Genomic DNA, 19,369 nt, shown 5'->3' with positions numbered 1-19,369 from the left:
AACCACGCACATGAGCAGAAGAAAAACCAAAGACAGACACTAAAAGAGAGGAAAGATACTTTTTAAAAATGTAGAGGGCCAGTCCAGGAGATCTAATACACAAACAATAGGTTCCAGAGAACAGGGGAGGGGAGAGGAATAAAAGAAAAAAAAAGAAAGAAATCCATCAACAAAATAATTGAAGAGAATGTCCCCGGATGGAAGGACACAGGTTCCCAGATTAACCTCAGGTACAATGGGGCAAATTAGACCCAAACCAAAGAAACGAGTGAAATTTTAGAGTGAAATTTTAGAACTCTGAGAACAAAAGGAAGATCCTACCAACTTCCAGAGAGAGGGAAAAAGGTCACAGATGACGTCAGGAATCAGACTGGCATCAGGTTTCTTCCTGGCAATTCAAAATTGTGGAGGGAGAGTGATTTTGGTTAATTCCTCAACAGGGCGCCTGGCTGGCTCCGTTGGTTAAGTGTCTACCTTCCGGTTGGGTCATGTTCCCGGATCGAGCCTCACGATGGGCTCCCTGCCAAGTGGGCTTCTCCTTCTGCCCCTCACCCTGTTGTGCTTGCTCGCTCGCTCTCTCAAATAAATAATCTTAAAAAATATTTAATTCCTCACCAACCAAACTACCCAGCAAGTGTAAAGGTAGTATGTTCAGACGTGCCAAGTCTCCGAAAATTTACCTCCCAGGCAACCTTTCTCAGGAAGCTACTGATGGATAAGCTTGACAAAAACGAGGTAGTAAACCAAAGTAAAGAAAATTGGGGGATGTGGGAATAAGCCCCCTTCGTGGGAGAGAGGGGAAGGGCATCTTCAGGGATTACTGACTTCAGGAAAGACAATAAGGAAAAAGGCAAAATAACCAGGAGAAGCTCCTACCAGCACAGCTGGCCCACTGAGGGCAGGTCTTCTGGAAGCACCACACAGCGGTGTGCTGGCACGTCTGTGTCCAGGACCCCCGCCATTCCCATATGGCTTTGACAGACCAGAACAGAGAACCCACCTCGTGGGTACCAGTGTGAAGTGTTGTTACTGAGGAGGGGAGGCTCAGTGAACGTGGGCGAGTAACCGTCTGTCAAGTCACTCCTATCAAGAAGGCTTTTCCCAATGAACACGTAGGAACTGTATAATCCGGCACCAAAACATATAAAGCAAAAACTGCAAGTAGTAAGAGAACAAGAATAAAAACACAGCATAGGGGCGCCTGAGTGGCGCAGTCGATTAAGCGAGGGACTCCTGAGTTCCACTCAGGTCATGATCGCAGGACTGCCGCTCACGAGCGAGGGAGCTCTCGGCCAGCCAGGTGAGAGCTGGGGATCCGAACTGAAGCTTGACTCCCGGTTCACAGGGCAAATGCGGTGGGTGGGGGGAGGTGGCGGCACCTAAGAGACCTTGCACGTGTGGGCTTCTGGTAAGCCGCAAGCTCGGATGGACCTTGTCAGGGTGCCCAGCACAGGGACCTTCCGGGAGGCGGTGTGGACGGGGCTGTGGCCCCCTTGGAGGGGGACAGCTTACCTGTTGGGCTGGAAGCCCAGGCTGTTCAGCATGTATGCCTGGTCCACGTCCTTGGGGAAGCCGTGCAGCACCCACCCCTTCTGAACGCTGTCCTGTTGGCTCAGGCGATGGCTCAGCACCTTCATGATGATGCTGTCGGGGACTGCGGAGACAGGGGGCAAGCGGTCACTCTGTCATCCCGGGCACCGCTCCCGACCCCACAGGAGTCCGAGGGAGCAGCGGCAATCTGTGCCTCCTGGGTTTCCTAATGCCCTTGACTCTGGATTGAAAAGGTGAAGGTTAGGGTTTAGGCAGATGAGGCTGTGGGAGCACAGGTCCCTCCTAGACCCCAGCAACTGAAGGAATGTGGCTGAGATGGGAAAAGCATTGGGGTGACCGTGACCCCTCCCCGGCCTTGACAAGGCACCATGCCCATCAGCAGCCAGGGCGGTTCCCAGGCTTGCAGCGACACGGGGACAGTCCCCGTCCCCCAGGATCCAGCTTTTGCGGCACACCAGGCCCTGGGGAGAAGGTTTAGCTTCCCTGGAAAGGGGCTGTGTCGGCGCCCGGTGCTCTCCGCTAATTTGCAACAAACAAGCAACCCTTGCTTCCCGCCTTCCTCCAGTTCTCCCCTCCTCGGTGTCCACAGTCCCATCTCGAGAGTTCCCGCTCTGCTTATAACCAGAGGCCGCAGCACAGGCTCGCGGAGGATGAGGCCCTGGGACGCGTCTTGTTTACATTACCGCAACTGACATTTTTCTGAAATGTACACCTCTCTTTCAGACTCATTAAATGTCCTATGTTGCTGATGTACGGCGTTTGAGCAATTTGCACTGCATCTCCTGCACTTTGCACTCATTTTTCAAGAAATACTTGGTAAATATTACCAGTGTTTGCTGTGGATGTGGTCCCGACAAGCTGGTTTCCCAGAGTTGCCGAGAGGGTGTTTGGCGGCTTCTCCGGGAGCCCAGGTGCCCGTCCTACCGGCTTGGGCAAGTGGCCCTGGCACACACGCCTGAAACTTTCTGAAATGCCCCCAGGCCCACAGCCACGAACACAGGGGTGAGAGCTGCAGAAACAGCTGCTTTCCTCCACGGCCCTGATGCACACGTCACTCCCTCATCACCGAAGGACGCGGAGCCGTATTCCGAGCAATCCGCGCAATCCGCGCAATCCGCGCAATCCGCATTTCCCTCGATTTGTTCCATCTCCCTTCTTTCAGCGCTCTTCCCCAGTCTCGAGGAACGAGCAGAAACACGCTTTTACTCTAATGAGAACATCAGGCTACCTAACACGAGCAGAAAGCTGATGCAGCTGTTCCTGTCTCTTCCCCTGCGTGCACCTGCTGTGGCTCCCCAGTGCTGGGAGAATGAGAGCAGTCACCCCTCCCACGGCCAGCAGTCCCTGCAGTCTCTGACTCCTGCCTCCCTCCCAGGTGACTCTCCTCCAGCTTCTCCCCAGTCCCTCCCGCCAGGACACCCCTCCCCCATGCCTGGCCTGGGGTAAGCCTTTGGACTCAGCCTTCGGGGGCCCAGTGGAATGTGCTCCTGAGGACCGCACCCAGCCTGGCTTAGTACCGGATCTCTGCTTCGCTTGCCGCCCTCGTGGCTAGCCAAGACTTTGTGTGATGTCTGCCTCTCCCAAAGACAGTGGGTTCCATGAGGAAAGAGACCAGCCCCCAACATCACTCGTCACTTCCTTTCCCCACAACTAAGCACGGAGCAGCTGCAGAATCAACAGACGGAGACTTCCCTTCTCGAAAGCTTCGCTGCAGCTGATCAAACATGTTAGAAGCAACTTGCCCAGACTCGGGAGAGCCAGGAGGTGGACAGGAGATAACACAGGCTTGAGGGGCACACAAATCGAGGGTCTCAGCCCCGCCCCGCCCCACACCCAGAGATGCCCTCAGCTGGTCACTCAACCTCTCCAACCAAGGGTCCGAGTCCTCATCTGCCAGAAGAGGACGACAGGATCTGTCACCACAGGCTCAGCACCGCACAGAACCATCCAGGCACGTGGCCAGAACTTTCCAGTTCAGGAGACGTATGTTGGAAAATAATACAAACATCTCCACGTTTCCCTATGGTCAGGGTGTTCTGAGAACAGACTGCTGGCTCCTGGGATGTGGGATGACTGACTTCAAACAAGCCTTGACAGTTACAGATGGAGCCCTCTGGAGAGATTTAGGGACCTGTCTCGAAACCTTTGTTTATATTCCCAGAGTTGTAAACCTAGGGCCAGCTGCCTTCCATGAGCTCTGAGAGTCATAATTTCAGGCCTTGTCCCCTGTGCTACGGATTCCTGTACACACAGGGTATGTCGGCTCTCGCCACGTCTCCCCGTGAGGATTGGGGCTGTGGGGAGCTAGCATTCAGATTACGGCATGAATAAATAATGGGCCTGTTCTCTGACCCAGAAACCCTGTGTCTTGTTTCAGGATAAATAAATATAGATTAAAAACAAAATGGGTTAAGAATGTGCCATATTGCTTTCCAATCCAGGTCTGCCCTCTAAATATTTACGGATATTTTCATGTAAATAAGAAACCAATACAGAAAGAAGGACTTCCCAGTGATCTGTCGAGTGTGGAGCACATGTGGGTCACTACTCTGATACACGGCCAGCCAGAGGGCAAGGGTCCTGCCCCCCTCCAGAAGCCCACATTCTAGTGAGAGAGATAAGTAACACCCAGGTCAAAAACCAGTGCGGAGTCCTAGGTACTATGAAGAAAACACACCAGATGATGGGAGGCTGCTGCTGCGACCAGCTCTAGGACAGCCTCAGGAAGTCACATCCGGCTGAGATTCCAAATCCTGGGTCCTGAGCTGCGTGAAGACCCAGCGAGGAGGTTCTGGGCAGAGAGCATGGCAGGGCCCGGGCCCTGAGGCTGGAATGATCTGGACACAGGCAAGCTTCAGAGACAAGACCCATGTGGCTGGAGCAGAGCAGTCTGTGGGAAGTGAGGGTGGACAGGCCCAGCCGGGTGTTCAGGAAGGAAGGGGATTTGGGCCCCCCACAGGCCATCTTGGGGATGATCAGGTATTGGCCATCAGTTTGTATCACCAGATGAACATACGGGGATAATCCCAGCATCCTGCACTTGGCCACAGTTGCCCATGGAAAAGCTCATTCTTTGGTATCAGCCAGCGGAGTCCCCGTGTGGGGTCCCTGGGTCCCAGAGATGTGACTGATCAACAGTACAATTTTCTAAGTGGTCAGTGCAGGCTCCTAAGGGCAGAAATGGACCCCGTAAGGTCTGCAGAGAGCTCAGGCTGAGGATGTGAATCAAAGTCACCAGCTAACAGCTCCTGCTCTTCAAATTTCTAGAAAGGAAACATCTTTTGCTGAGGGGGCCGTGGTTTCCCTCTCCTAGTTCCGGTCCTGCCCCAACCCGCTCTGACCCTCTGACCTGCAGTCTCTTCTGCCAACTGGGAAGGTACCTGGGCGTGCTTTGGGCAGGCGGCAAGGCGAGGGACCACGGCAGGATGTGTGATACGGGAAAACCCAGCAGAAAACTCACCACTTAGTTCCCCGGATTCCTCTCTCAGGGCAAGTGTGAGCTGAGTGCCCGGTGGTTTAGGGGACTCTGCTGGCAGCAGCAGGACCTCCCTGAACCTCAGTGTCCCCGTCTGTGACACCTGCCTCACTGGCTATTGTGGGACCAGGAGATGGACTCTTTAAAGATGCCAGATGTACTAGAAGTCTCCTGAAGGCCTGGGTGGGTATAATTTAGTCCCTTCCCAAAGTTTATCCAGATTCCCATCAGACTGCTAGGATGAAACCTCTGACAAGATTGTGTGACCCTTAAATTTCAAACTTTTCAGATTAAAAAAAATCCAACACCTGAGCTTAGATCCAACGTTGGGAGAATGCCATAGGATTGAAATGGGCGGGCCTGTGCAGGAGGCCCCCTAGGCACGGAGCATGCTGAGCCGTGGGCATCGAGGCCTCGGTTGTGTGGGGGTGAGGGTTGGACTGGGCCAACATTTGTCTCTCCAATAGTCAGGAGCTGCTGGAAAGCAAGCCGCCCTCCAGGCCTCCCTGGAGCCTGCAGCTTTCTCGGGGCAAGGGGGGGCTGCGCATGAGGCCCGGAGGCCTGGGGAGTCACAGAGGGAGGGCCCTGGGAGGTCATCCCCTGGACCATTCTTGTTTCAAAGCTGAGAAACCAAGGCCTAAGACGGTCATGGCTCAAGAGACTTCTGCTGGAGAGAAACGTGACTGGACGGAAGGATGGAAGACGGGACCGAAGCACAAGGAGACTTCTTGAGGGGTGGGGGTGTGTGTGCGCAAAGAGTTCTAGACGGAATTTCCTAATTTGCGTTGGAAGTTAAAACGGAGGGGCGCCTGGGTGGCTCAGTCGGTTGGGTGTCTGACTCCGATTTCAGCTCTGGTCACCATCTCAGGGTCATGAGATCGAGCCCCGTGTAGGGCTCCTCACTCAGCATGGAGTCTGCTTGAGCTTGTCTCCTTCCCTCTCCCTCGGCCCCCCCACCGCCCTTGCATCCTCGCTCTACATAAATAAATAATTAATTAAAATCTTAAAAACAAATTTTTTTTTAAAGTTAAAATGTACCTGCCTTTCGGCCCAGCAATCTCACTTATGAGAAGTCACACCTGAGAGTCGACAACACGGACAGGAGGCGGCGGGCGCATAAGGTGCTCATCTCAGTGTCGCTTTCGGTGGTGACGATCAGAAACAAGGTACAACGTCCGTCAGCAGCAGGCAGGTTGAATAAAGGTCAGCACGTCCGCGCAACGGGACGCGACCCACCTTTCACCAAGCCATTTCCACTCACACTAACTTGGAAAGAGGCTCTCTCAGAAGGCCAAGGGGAAAAGCCAGGCAACATACTGTGCATATGACGGAGTCTAACAGAATTATACACAGACACACGTGTACACACACACATGCCCACCCCCCCACACACACCCCACACACATGGGAGAGTGGAGGGGGCCCTCTCCTGCCCTGTGCATCAGACCCAGAGAGGCAGCGACCCAGGCCGGTACCCCAGCTGGACAGGCAGAGGGCTGGGAGATTCAGGAAGTGCCGAGAGCTCCAAGGAGGGGAAGACAAGCGTTTCCGGGAAGAAGGCGGAGGGCAGCCACACCGGCTCCGACCAAGCCCCTCTCTCCAGGAGCCAGGGAGACACAGACGCTCAAGTCAGCACTTCTCAGAAGGGCTCGCCATAATTTTGAACCGCTCCTTATTGGTGAATATTTGTTTGCTGCCTCTGTCCCTACCGTCACCCTCCCCCCTGGGAGCAGGGACCCCAGTAGTCAGGCCACTGTGGAGAAAGGGGGAGCGCTCTGACACTGCTGGGGGGAAGGCACGCTGGTGCAGCCCCTCTGGAAAACACAATGGAGGGTCCTCAAAAGGTTAAAAATAGAGCCACCCTACGACCCAGGAATTGTACTACTGGGTAGTTATTCAAAGATGCAAATGTGACCCGAAGAGGCACGTGCACCCCGATGTTCACAGCAGCAATGTCCACAATAGCCAGACTGTGGAGGAGCCTAGACGTCCATCAGCAGATGAATGGGTAAAGAAAATGAGGCACATATATATATGTATGTATATATTACACACCCATCAAAATGATATCTCACCATTTACAACAAACGGCATGAATGGAACTAGGAGGTATTATGCCAAGCAAAGTAAGTCAATCAGAGAAAGAAAATTATCATATGATCTCACTCATATGTGAAATTTAAGACAAAAACAGACAAGTATCGGGGAAGGGAAGGAAAAATAATATACAACAAAATCAGAGAGGAAGACAAACTATAAGAGATGCTTCTTTCTGGGAAATAAAAGGAGGCTTGCTGGGGGACAGGTGGGGGGATGGGGTAACTGGGTGGTGGTCATTAAGGAGGTAATGAGCTCTGAGTGTTGTACGCAACCGAGGAATCACAAAATTCCACCGCAGACACTCATAATAACACTGTGTTCATTAACTGAATTTAAATAAAACAAAATAAAATTTAAAAAACAAAGCCAGGGGGGCGCCGGGGTGGCTCAGTGGGTTAAGCCTCTGCCTTCGGCTCAGGTCATGATCTCAGGGTCCTGGGATCAGGGGCTCTCTGCTCAGAGCGGGAGGTCTGCTTTCCCCGCCCTTTCTCTGCCTACTTGTGATCTCTGTCAAGTAAATAAATAAAATCTTTAAAGAAAAAAAAAAAAAAAAACAAAGCCAGGCACTGTGCAAGCAACAGCAGGTACTTAACACACACTCTGGACAGACAAATGAATGAGTGAACGGATGGTGACCGCGGGAGCGAGGGAGTGGTCCCTCAGAGCCCAGAGCAGGTCCCGAGCCAAGGGGAGACCACCGCGGCCGGCTCTCAGCTCTCCCACTGGGCTACAGCACGACCCCCTGCGGATCGAACAGGCAGTCCTGGGAATGGGAGCTGATGCCCAGGATATCATGAAATAAAATCCCGTTGGGGGGCGTGGGGGGTTCAGACACAACACGGTGGCACAAGCCTGGGTGGGTTCATGGGCCTGGGACGGGTTCCTGCAGCTTCATTTCTATTCTCTACTTTCTGTGCATTTAAAAAGTGGGATTGGGACGCCTGGGTGGCTCAGTTGGTTAAGCAGCTGCCTTCAGCTCGGGTCATGGTCCCAGCGTCCTGGGATCGAGTCCCACATCGGGCTCCTTGCTCGGCAGGGAGCCTGCTTCTCCCTCTGCCTCTGCCTACCATTCTGTCTGCCTGTGCTCGCTCTCTCTCTGACAAATAAATAAATAAAATCTTTTAAAAATAAATAAATAAATAAATAGAAAGTGGGATTTTGTCGAAAGAAAACTATTTAAATTCCTACAGGAGGTTGGAATGGCCCCTGCGGAAGACTGTCTGAAAGGGACCACGGATGCAATCTCCCCAGAAGGCCCTACTTGCCCCCAACAGTGGCTCTCACTCTGGGGGGACCAGGGTACTGGAGAGAGGCTCCCTCCCCCTGGTCCTGCACGGGCTCCCTAGAGGCTCTGTCCAGAAGCACAGGCAATCTGGGAGCACTGCTCAGACCCGCCCTGCCACCAGGCCCGTGGCCTCTGTCCCTCACTCCGGAGGAGCTTTCGGAAGAGTCTCCTCCACAGAGCACGGTGCATCCCTCAGCAGGGGCTGGGCAACACAGCCACCCGATGAGACAGAACACAGCCGCCTCTGGACACTGCCTCCCCGTGGCCTTGACCTGAGCGGCCCTCCCGGCTGGGCAGACCCCGCCTCCAGCGCCGTTCCTGGGGCCCCCGCCTGCCCATCACCTTTGTCGGGCTGCTGCCTTTCTTTTCCTGAAGGCTATTGACACATTTTCCCCAAACCCACAAGGTCTGACCAGCCAGTTCAGCAAAAATGCAGCTTTTCGGAACAGATCTCGCTGGCTGTGTTCTGCTGAAAGTGGAAACTCTTCTTGATAATGCTGTCCGTTTACCTTTCTCCTTGTCTCAGAGATTTTCAGCGCGGCCTAAAGTCTTTCTCCACTGAGTCAGGCGCCTCAGGCTTGATTTCTGGGCTTGACAGCTAACATCTCACCCTGCCTATAAGCCACTGCCGACGGCTACCTCTCCAGAAGGTCCTGTCAACCCTAAATTTAGCAAAGTACAAGATATGAATATCCCATTATTTCATAAGGCCACACCACATGCTTTCAGGGTGAGGTTTTTTTTTTTTTTTTTTTTTTTTTTCTGAAGATCTTCCGTAAAAGACGGCGGTTCTCGCATTGACCTTGAGGTTATTAAAATCTCAGCCCATTTATTCGCTGCTGGCTGGGGGCGCTTGGCACCGGGAGGGATGGGGGAGCCATGGGTGCAGGTGAGAGGCTCCCGGCCGCACACAGGTCCTACCGGTCCCGACCACGCCACTCGGGACAGCGGGCCCCACTCTGTCTTGAAAAGAAGGCCCAGCTCAAGCTCCCTGTTGCACATCAATCCCAACAGGAGAAAGTGGCAACCGAGGAGGAACCCCCAGTCAAATGCCCGGAAGGATGGAATCTTCTTTCCCCGCTGGGGGTCTGACGTCTGTCCTCCTCAGGCAAGTCCGGCTCAGACAGCTGCGGAGTGGAAGTCAGGGAGGGCCTCCAGAGTGCACCTAGGTCAGCTCAAGATTTTCCAGGGGAAACCGGAGCCAAGCGAGGGGCAGAAGGGACCTGCTGCCTGCCGTGCTCCAGGCCCTCTGCACCCTCCTGCCGAGCCACACTGCCCCCTGCTGTCCGCGTCCTCGCACTCCTGCACTGGTGGCTGCTGGTCCCCGAGGGCTGGGACCCGGGACTCAGCTGGGGTGGGGATGGGGGGACACGCGGGGGCTAGGGCTGCTGGAGCTGGCCCTAAAAGGCCAGGGCAAAAAGTGCAGAAAAGGAAGTTGCTCCCTCCGTCAGGGCTTATAAGGAAAAGAGACCCAAGGCTGATGAATATGCCCAGACGCAGCTTATTCCCTGCCTCCGCACGAGGGCGGATCCGAAAGAGCTGAGGCCCTCCCCACTGGCCCTGCACACTGCGGGCACTCTCCTATGTCCACGCTCAGAAGCCCTCTGTCGACCACACACACCCCTCCCTGCACCCCCCACACACACCCCTACAGAGACAGGCTACACACCCTCTCCCACCCACGCACCTACCCACCACACCCCTACACTGCCCACACACCTAGGACACGCCCCGCACCCCTACCTCCTATACACACGACACACCCACTACACACACGTTTCCACACCCAGCTCTATGTACCCACGCACAGCACGGACACCTCACACCCCGCACCTGTCTACACCCAGTACATGACACACCACCTACCCTCGCCTACACACCCCCCCACACCACAACTACCTCGTAGCTTCTTTCCCTCTTCGAGCCTCCCTTGAAGGGCTGGTAAAGGCGATGTTCGGACGTTTGGCTATCCGTCAGCATTCGCGAAAGACTCAGAATGTGCTTCCATTCCCCCTTCCCGACACCCCAGCCCAACTCCTGGGTCCTGCCCAGCTGTCCAAGGCCGCGGGTAGACAGGGGTGGTCTTGGAAAGGAACAGGACGGGGAAGGAGAAAGGGCTGCTTTTGTTTCTGTTTTTTGTTCCCATCTCATAGGAAGGCTTGAGAGAAATGGGGCTCCCCCACCCACACACACGCATTTCTTGGCCCAGGACGTGGGGGGGGGGGGGGGCCCTCTCGAGTCCCAAATTACTCACTGTAATTCAGCAAAACAAAACTACCATTTCTGGGTGACTGTTGTGCACCCCGACCCCCAGACCCACGGTACTGATCCCTGGCCACCAAGGCCCGCAAGCCCCCCTTGCCGCCACCGCCTTCTGGGGAAGAGCATCTGAGAAAGCCCCGCAGCGCAGGGACCTGGGCCAGGTTGGTCCTTCGCGATGCGTTTGTTTATTATTTACTGCCACCTGCTGGCCGATCGTGGGCGCTGCGCACCAAGTGAGCACTTGGGTGTAAACAGAAGCTTTCCAAACCCTGCACGGGAAGAACCCGGATTGTCGGTCACACCCTGCAAGCGTTCAGCGGGCAGCATAGTTTGCCTCGTTGGTAAACACAGGTCACTTGCTCCAGACAAACTCCTGTCTTCGTGGGCACGAGATGGAACGGACATCAAAGACTTTTTAGGTCCCCAAAGTTGGTACCCTAATGTTGACACGGCTTAACGATAGCATTTAAGGTTGCTCAGCAGAAGGGGATGCCAGGAAGTGACAACTTTTTAAATACTGGGTTTTCTTTTTCAAGTCCGGAGAAGTAAATTAGCCCTGGGCTCTTACCAGTTAGGCGGCTGTCAGCACCCTTCATCCCTTGAAGGACAGCTGCCCCTTTCATCACTTTCTGTCACTCCCCCTCTGCCTGTCTACCTGGGTGAAAAGCACCCCATGGGTGCATCACGGCTGAGAGGTGCAGCCCCCCAGTGCAAACTCCATTTGTCTACTGAAGCCAAAGATGAGGAAAAAGAGACCATTTAAAAATAGACATTCTTCTATAAATAAATGGTGCTTCACTTAGCAAATTAATAGGACTTTCAGAAAAGGCTCACTTAGGCACACTGTGGATAACGATTTGCTACTTCACCATTCCGATCTTAAAACACACTCTAACGTCTTTGAGTGGAAAATGCCGGTACCTGGGGAAAACCACGAGAGGCAGCCAGTCTACACAGGGGCTGGGCGGGTCTCGGAGTGTAAGGTACTAATGTTTACCCAACACTGCAGATAAAGGGGCTTAAGAAACAAGGTTTTCCTTCCATTTTAATGGAGCCGGGGGCTCAGAACCAGCTCTTTCCCCACATCTCACCAGGGGGCGAGAATGCCATTACGCACAAAGCAAAGCAAAGCAAAGTCAGCAGCTCTAGAGAAATCCAGAAACAGACATGAACCTGTTTTTCTGGGACAGAAAAGATGCGGCGGCACATTAATTAACAAGCATGTGAGCTCGGCTCTGTCCTAGCACGTGTTTGTTCGAATGCAAGTACTGACTCACGTGGTCTTCCCATTTCACAGATCAACAGACTGAAGTCCAGAGACAAGTAGTGACTTGACCAAGGCCACACAGCTGATTGCTGAAGGAGCCCAGGTTGAAACCCAGGCCATCTTGCTAAAGCTAGGACATGTGCTCCACCTCTGTGCTCTCTACCTGCCTCTCCGGGGAGGGGGCAGCGTGGACTCCACCCTCCGCTCCGCATTTCTCTCGCAGGGTGCCCTCGGGTGAGTCGCTTTACCTCCCAACTGGGGTTTCTTACTCTTAAAACAGAACTGGACTCTAAGCCCTGATGTGGCACGTGAAGACATGCTACGGGCCAGCTCCTGAGGATCTAGAAAGCTGTCTGTCTGGCTGCTGCACACAGTCCCGAGAGGCTGCCGATCAATCCTGACCCCAGTGCTCAACTAGGGATGCCCACTCCTTCCGCTGAGAGGTAGGCGCCAACCCTCTCCTCTTGAACTTGGGCTGGTAATACTGACTAGCCTGAAGAACAGAACCAGGTGGAAGGTCACTGTGAGACCTTGAAGCCTGGGTCATAAGAAGCCCCATAGCATGCCCCAACCTCCATCCCAACCCTGGACTCCCTGGGATGTTCCAGAAGCCAGTCACCACATGAGCGGGCTGACCAACCGGAGGCCGCCCTGCTGTGAGAAAGCCGAGGCTACCGGTGAGAAGAGGTTGCATGGAGACAGACGCCTGACCTGCCCCAGCGGCTCCAAGGGTCCCAGTCACCAGGCACAGGACCGAGGACTCTGTCGTAGACATACCAGCCCCCGCAGGGGCAGGGAGAAGAACCAAGGAACCAAGCTGACACCAGCACCGAGAACAAGCTCTCGCGCTCGGACGAGTCAGCCCCGTCGACGCCGCGCCAGCCGAGGTCCGAGTCAGCACCGAGGCAAGCCCTCCCTGACATCCCCGTCCACGGAATCAACAGCACGATGAAACAGTCATCATCTGGTGCCCTGAAATTGTGAGCAGCTGCCAGGGGACAAGAACGCACCGAGGTCGGTGCGCGCGGCCTGTGCCGGTTCCGGGTTACCGCGGGGCCCGGCACCCGAGGCCGGCAGCAGTCACGGGAAAAGAATATCCAAAATCCACCCGTGAAACAGACGCGCGTAACCCAGGGATCACCTCCTACTACCATTGCTTCTAGCACGGGGGCCATTGATACAACTGATACTAACTGTATCCCTATTGAAACGAATATTAATTAGCTCTTATTACTAAGAGTAAATATCCAGCATAGACACAAGTTCATTTTATATGGCTAACAAACCCGAGGCCTTGGAGCTGTGGAATGCTCACCCTACGGATGAGGGCACTGTGGCTCTGGGTGGCCTGCCCAAGGTCATGCAGCTGGGAAGTGGCTGAGTCAGGACTGGAATCTGGTGGTGGGAATCCAGAGCCGGAACCGTGACGGCTCCCCTGGCCGTTCGGGGGGGCTGTGGCGGACCACCTCTCTGGAGGCAGGTCAGGCTGCTTGCTGCCTCCTGCCACCTGCTCTCCCCTTTGTTCCTCCAAACGGGTCTCACCTACACGGACATGCAGGCCGAGAAGCTTCTGGACCCCGTGCCATCCAGGGCCAACTGCTATGTGCTCCCTCGCCCATTCATGTGTTCATTCATTCATTCGTAAGCATTAACTGAGCACCTACTATGAGCTCCTGCGATGCCGGTGCTGGAGACCGAGGAGCAGACCACTGGCCAGGCAGACAGAGCCTGAGCAAAACCATGCGGGGTGAGGGCCTGCAGGACAGGCGCTGGGGTAGGGACAGGTCCCAGACAAAGGCCGTCTTACCAGCTCCCAGTTGCGACCAGAGGGCAGGGCATGAGGTCAGAGTTCTGGCAGTCCAGGTCACAGGGGGTAAATCAGATACGTGCATTCAAGGTCTGATGTGCAAGATGAGGAGGAGAAAGGTGTCTCTCTCCTCCCCTGCCCGGACAGCGGGTGGGACGGAACAGGTGGCTGTGGGCACTTTCCTTTATAATCCGTACGCTTTCGTCACCTCTCACCTCCCACCCCCAGCCCCCGCCCCGCCAATCCCCTCTGTACCCACCACCCTTCCACCCCCTTCTCGGCAGAGCAGGTAGACAGGTGCAGGGTTGAAGGTGTGGCCTGGCACTTCCCTCATCTATCACGGCGGTGCCAGGCTCCCTGTGGGGACACCTCAGCCCCCTCCTGGCCAACAAGCCCCAGCAAGTCTCATGCCCTGATCTGTTCTGGGGATGTAGTGACTGTCCAAAGTGTAGGACCACAGAAGGTCACTGGGGCAGCCTCTCCCTGGACGCGTCCGGCCCCACTCAGCCCAAGGAGAAAGAAGCCGGTGTCAGCTCCCCATCGAGCACATTCTAAAAGGGAGAGGGGCTGCACCTGCCTCGGGAGTGTGAGCAGCCGCCCAGACGGCTGCACCGGGAGACCTCCAGGCTGGAGAAGACTGGGGCCTCGGGGTCTGACCTGTCGCAGACGATTTCACAGCTGAGTGGGTTGGAAGCCACCGGGGCTGCCCCTGGAGGGGAAATGCTTCCAGAAGCTCTAGTCAGAGTGAGAAGGACATCATGCACCTCTGGGCTCAGCTTAGACTTCGCAGAAATGTCTGGGTTTTGTTTCACTGCATTTTGTAATCTGGACGGCTGGCACATAGCAAGTCTGGACGAACACTCAGGCCAGCAAAAACATCTGTGGCCACCCCTCTCTGGTGACACCACTGGGTGGTAAGAAGGCACTGGATAAGCCTCACCCTTGGTGGGGACAAAGTTTCATTGAAAGGATGCACCAATGACTGGAGAGCCCCTTGCTGCCTCAGTTTCCCCACTGGACCAGTCATTGAACAAGCAACTTTTTGACCTTTTGGTGACAAACCTTTTGATGACACCCTGGCAAAGCTTCATTTTTGTAATAACAGAGAGAGCGAATGGGGACCCTTGTGCGACAAAAATCTAGTTGGAAAAAAGGAGGAGCTGGACCCTCTGGGGGCGGAACCTGTTGATAAGTGGGAGGGCTGACCCCTGTTCTGGAACCGTCCTCACCAACGGGCCCTCTGGCCTCCGAACGCAGCCACCACTTTGAGGCCTGCCACTCTGCTGGGCTCTCTCGGCCGTGGCTTCCACTCAGGCTCAAAAAGGCTCCTACCTAGTTTCCGTAAGGAAATCTTTGTAGCAGTCCCAGCGGAAAAGTCACAAGTTTGACTTGAAAAAAGGAGCTACTTCAAAAGCATTGTCAGACCGAGGTGAGGGTTCCTTTAAAATGCATAAATTACAGGGGGTGTCCATTAATCAACCCACGGGCAGCCCCGCGGCGGGAGAGCTCTGGGTGGGGGTGCCACAGGGACCCGCGGGGACACATCCGGGGGAGGCGAAGCGAATAAAATACACGCTGAATAAAAGAGTAAATTAATGTGTTTATTACTTACTGCCTGGACTGCGTGCATGCGCGCGCGCGTGTGTGTGTGTGTGTGTGTGTGTAGAAAAATGAAAGAAAAATGTAGAGTTTTTTTCAATAATAAAAAGGGAGTTGCACTGCGGGGCCCCTAGAGCTTGTGAAAAATTAAACTCGACGGATTCAAACTGTCCTATTTCCACTTCAAAAGAGATGAGGCACTGAGCTCTTCCCAACTTGTCTTCAAACGCCCAGCACCCTAGAAAGTTTCTTTAAAAAAATAAAGGCTCCCGTTCCCCCAAGCACTGTACCGGTTACTGTGCCCACCGTCTCTTCCTCTCCTAATTATACCCCTGTGAGTCTATTAATCAACTGGTAAATTATTTAGAGAGCGGCGCGCTGTCTCGCGCTGGTACAAACACGCCGCGCGCAGAGCCCTCCTGCATCCGGGCAGGGGTCCCTCGGGTCCCGCCTCCGCCCGCCGCCAGGCTGCACGCCGCTCGCCCGGGCTGCACCGAGCAAAACAAGCGATGCCGTTCAGCTTACCTCCTCAGACGGGAAGATTTACTTTGTCTTTCAACTCAGCAACTCCTTGCAAGTTTGTAACAAAAGAGAAAAGCTGCTCTATTGTCGAATCTTTCGTGTGCATTTAGTGCCGAGAATATTAATTCCCCCTAAAAAGGGCGGCAGTTCGGCAGAGCTCTGATCCACCGCCCCTGGGAGGCGGATGCATGGAAGGCTCTGGAAACGCTCATGATCCTGCCGGTTTGGGGCCGGCTGGGCTCGTGCATGTGATGAGGGCTGCGTTTGCTGGGCGAGAGGGCTCGTCACCGCAAAGGGTGCAAATGAGCCTCGGATCACCCCCCAAATCTCCTGCCTCCGCTCAGTTCGCTCAGGCCAGGAGGGACCTCCTCCAGACAGCAGTGTCTAGGAAAGAGGAGGGTGTGCGGGAGGGGGCGCAGGGGACACTCGCTGATCATGTCTTCCACGTTACTTTTGCGTCGCATCAGGACTGGTGCTCTTAGGGGAAAGTTCTTACACCAATTAAACAGCTGTTTTCTCACCTGGAAGTCAGTGCACCAAAGGAATCTGGGCCTTCGGGTCATTGAACTAAATTAGCTGCTGCGGGTGCCGACCGGGTTGGCCGGTGACAGAAGTGGCAGGACTTAGGAGCCCACTGCAATCGGGCCAACAGGCTGGCGGGCGGGTGTTGGAAGGCACGGTTCTCCGTCCTTCTCCTGGAGAGCCTCTTAAAGACTACGTCAAATGCCACTGCTGGGGACACGTCCACGCTGGCGGTCCCTTGACCTGACAATGCCGACACATTCTGAAGGCAACACAGTCGAGTCAAGGCGAACATCTCACACACTTAGGGCCAAAACTCAAGCCAACAAGGACAAGATATGCCTTTGGCTGTTTCTCCTACTCTCCCTGGGTAGGCTTTCTCTAGAGAAAGCCCAAGCGATGTTGGAGAAAGGAAACAATGATCGGAGCCGGGGTAGAAGGCAGCCCTTCTGAACCAAAGAGACAGTCGTGGGCCACTAGTTGAACCCAGCAATCTGGAGGGAGGTCATGTCTCCCGCCACCAGTCTCAGGACCTTGAGTTCTGGCTGAAACACCCAAGGGCAAGGACACAAATCAAGCAGCGCAGACGTCGAGCTGATGGTCTTAGTTGAGGCTGGTGAGGAAGGTCAGTTTCCTTCCAATGGGCAAAGACAGAACAGGTGCCTTCTCTGGAATGCTCCAGGCCTCCAGAAGGAAGAAATCCCACCTTCCACGAGACCCTTTGGTAGGAACGAAACCCCAGGAGGCGCTGAGCACCCCATCTGGAGGGATGACTACTGAGTCATCGCTCATTCAGGCAGAGTTGAGACCTTGGGGCTCCTTTGCCTGATTTCGGGAAAAGAAAGATGATCAGCACACTTGGGCATCACACGCCCTGGCAACGGATCCACCGGCACCGCCCCTCTAACTTTAAATGGTATATAAACAGCTGAGAATGGATTTTTTCCCAAAACCCCAAAAGAGTTTTTCCTTGTTTCGTACCCACGTGGAAGAGACAGGAGCTTCCCGGCAGCTAAGCCCGCGCGATTTAAGGCCCACACCCCAACTCCGTTGCCTGTCACAGAGGCTGCCTGCTTGAACACAGTGCACGGAACCCTGGGGAATAAACAGGTTCTGTTCGCTGCAGCTAGAGTGGGAAGGAGTTTGGGAGGTCAGAACCATATATTTTAGAGTCTAGGACACAGAGGAAGCTTCTCCCCAACCCTCTGTCCGTGGTGCAGTCGCCAAGAGCTGGGATCAAGAGATTTAGAATGGACTACGAAGGGCCCTGGAGCCCTCTGCCCAGTAAATGTGGAAAGAAGGGAAAACAATGGTTATTAATTTTGCTGCTGATTCTGAAGAAGGAGGTGTTGGCAGCAGCTGTGACGGAGGAGAACATAGCTAAGTCTGCAGAGGGCGCGGCTGGGATGTAACATCACGAGGCCCCGCTGGGCGGGGGACTAAGAGGCGGAGGCTCCGTGGGGAGAAGGATGACATCTGGATGGATCCTGCTGCGCTGGCGATGGTGGTGACGGTGACGGTGACCGTGACTGTGAGGGTGGCCAAGATGCACCACCACTGCAGAGTCACCCGTCTCGGGGGCTTGCGGCTCCAAGGTGAGCGGAGAGAGTGCAAGAGCCTGTGGTGGCGGGGGTCCCGGTGAGGGCTGGGCAGGAGGGCTGGCGAGCAGGCCAGCAGCCAGGAGCGCAGGGCAGAGGCCCCAGCCCGGGAGGTCTGATATCTAGAAGGGTGCTGCCTGGTATGGGGGGTGGGGAGGTGGGTTTCTGCACTGGGGTGGACACGGAGGGAAGCTCTGGTGGTGACATCTGCCAGTTCTACCCCAGGGTGACGGGGCCTCTGAGCCCTTACAAGAATCTCCATCCCTGTAGCCGAGCTCCTGGAAGCTTCTGGATTTCACACGTGGAAACACATGCAGGGGAGTAGCCAGGCACTCTCCATGTTCCCAGGAATGCTGCTGGCACCCAGGGCAGAGATATTTGAAACACGCCTAGGCTTGTGAAGACGGACATCCAACAGGCCTCAAAAGGCCCCCAAGAACAATGGAGGGTCGCCACCATCTAGCTCTGCTGCAATTCTGCCAGAGGGCCGCCAGTGTTGGGGGTGGGTGCCTGGCTGCTCTTAGTATAGAGGGGACACCTTCGGAGCCCTGGGCAGCACCTGGGGGAGGAATTCTGCCCCCCTGCCCGGTGCCTCCCTCCTCCTCAGAAAGGAGAGTCACTGGTTGGACCAGCGCGGGCCCTCCGGCTCCCAACCTCCGCGGGCTGGCCTCGCCCCCAGCGGGGTGGGCTGCCTCCCTCCGCCTGCTTCCACTCAGTCAGGGTTCTTCCCCGGGGAAGGTCTGAGGCCCATCTCCCCAGCCCCGTGGCCGGATGTGGTCATTTATCAGAAGGAGGTGTCTCCACTGGTTCGTCCCCAGGCCTGGACTGGGAAGCCACGTGAGCAAGGCCAAATGTATCCTCACGGCCCTGCTGGTCCCGGGGACCCAACGCTCCCCGGGAACACTGGGTCTGCCTCCCACTGGGCTCCAAACCTGGGGAGCAGGGAAGTGACCTGCATCCGGGGCCCGGATGGGTGACACGAGACTCGGGCTCAGCGGCCCTCAGCGGGGCTGCCGACTGCGGTGACTCACGGAGAAGCCAAGCCGTGCTCGGCCGTGCGGAGCCTCGGTGTTCCTTCTGACCTTCCCTTCCAAACTGAGTTGGGTCAGAATCATTTACATTGTCTTGCTGTTTCAGCTGGTGGCGAAGCAGGTTCCCGCCAGACCTGGGTGGCCCTAGCAGCCTCGTGAGCGAGCCCCACGCTGTGGCTGTCTCAGAAGCTGCTTCTTGGCCAGTAGAGAGACCCCATAGGTGAATGAAAGTCAGTGCAATCTCTGTTCTCCCTGTGAGATCGGGACCAGTGAAACGACAGAATTCACTGCTTCTGTTAGCAAGAGACGGCAGTGGCTGCTGTTGTGTCTTTAATTTTGTGGGCGGTGCA

General features: G+C 55.2%; 1 protein-coding gene across 4 annotated transcripts in view; it reads right to left on the bottom strand.

Moving 5' to 3' along the window:
• AK8 (adenylate kinase 8) overlaps window positions 1-19,369 on the bottom strand; it is a 114,571-nt gene that overhangs the window by 46,485 nt on the left and 48,717 nt on the right. For all 4 annotated transcript variants that reach the window (XM_059410443.1, XM_059410445.1, XM_059410444.1 and 1 more), the window contains one exon: window positions 1,513-1,654. In XM_059410443.1, the coding sequence (XP_059266426.1) occupies window positions 1,513-1,654 (142 nt within the window). The remainder of the gene's footprint in view (window positions 1-1,512; window positions 1,655-19,369) is intronic.

This window comes from Mustela nigripes, chromosome 9 (assembly GCF_022355385.1).
Source record: "Mustela nigripes isolate SB6536 chromosome 9, MUSNIG.SB6536, whole genome shotgun sequence".
Taxonomy (NCBI): domain Eukaryota; kingdom Metazoa; phylum Chordata; class Mammalia; order Carnivora; family Mustelidae; genus Mustela; species Mustela nigripes.
Note: the sequence above shows the minus strand (reverse complement) of the source record. Positions and strands in the feature narration are given on the sequence as shown.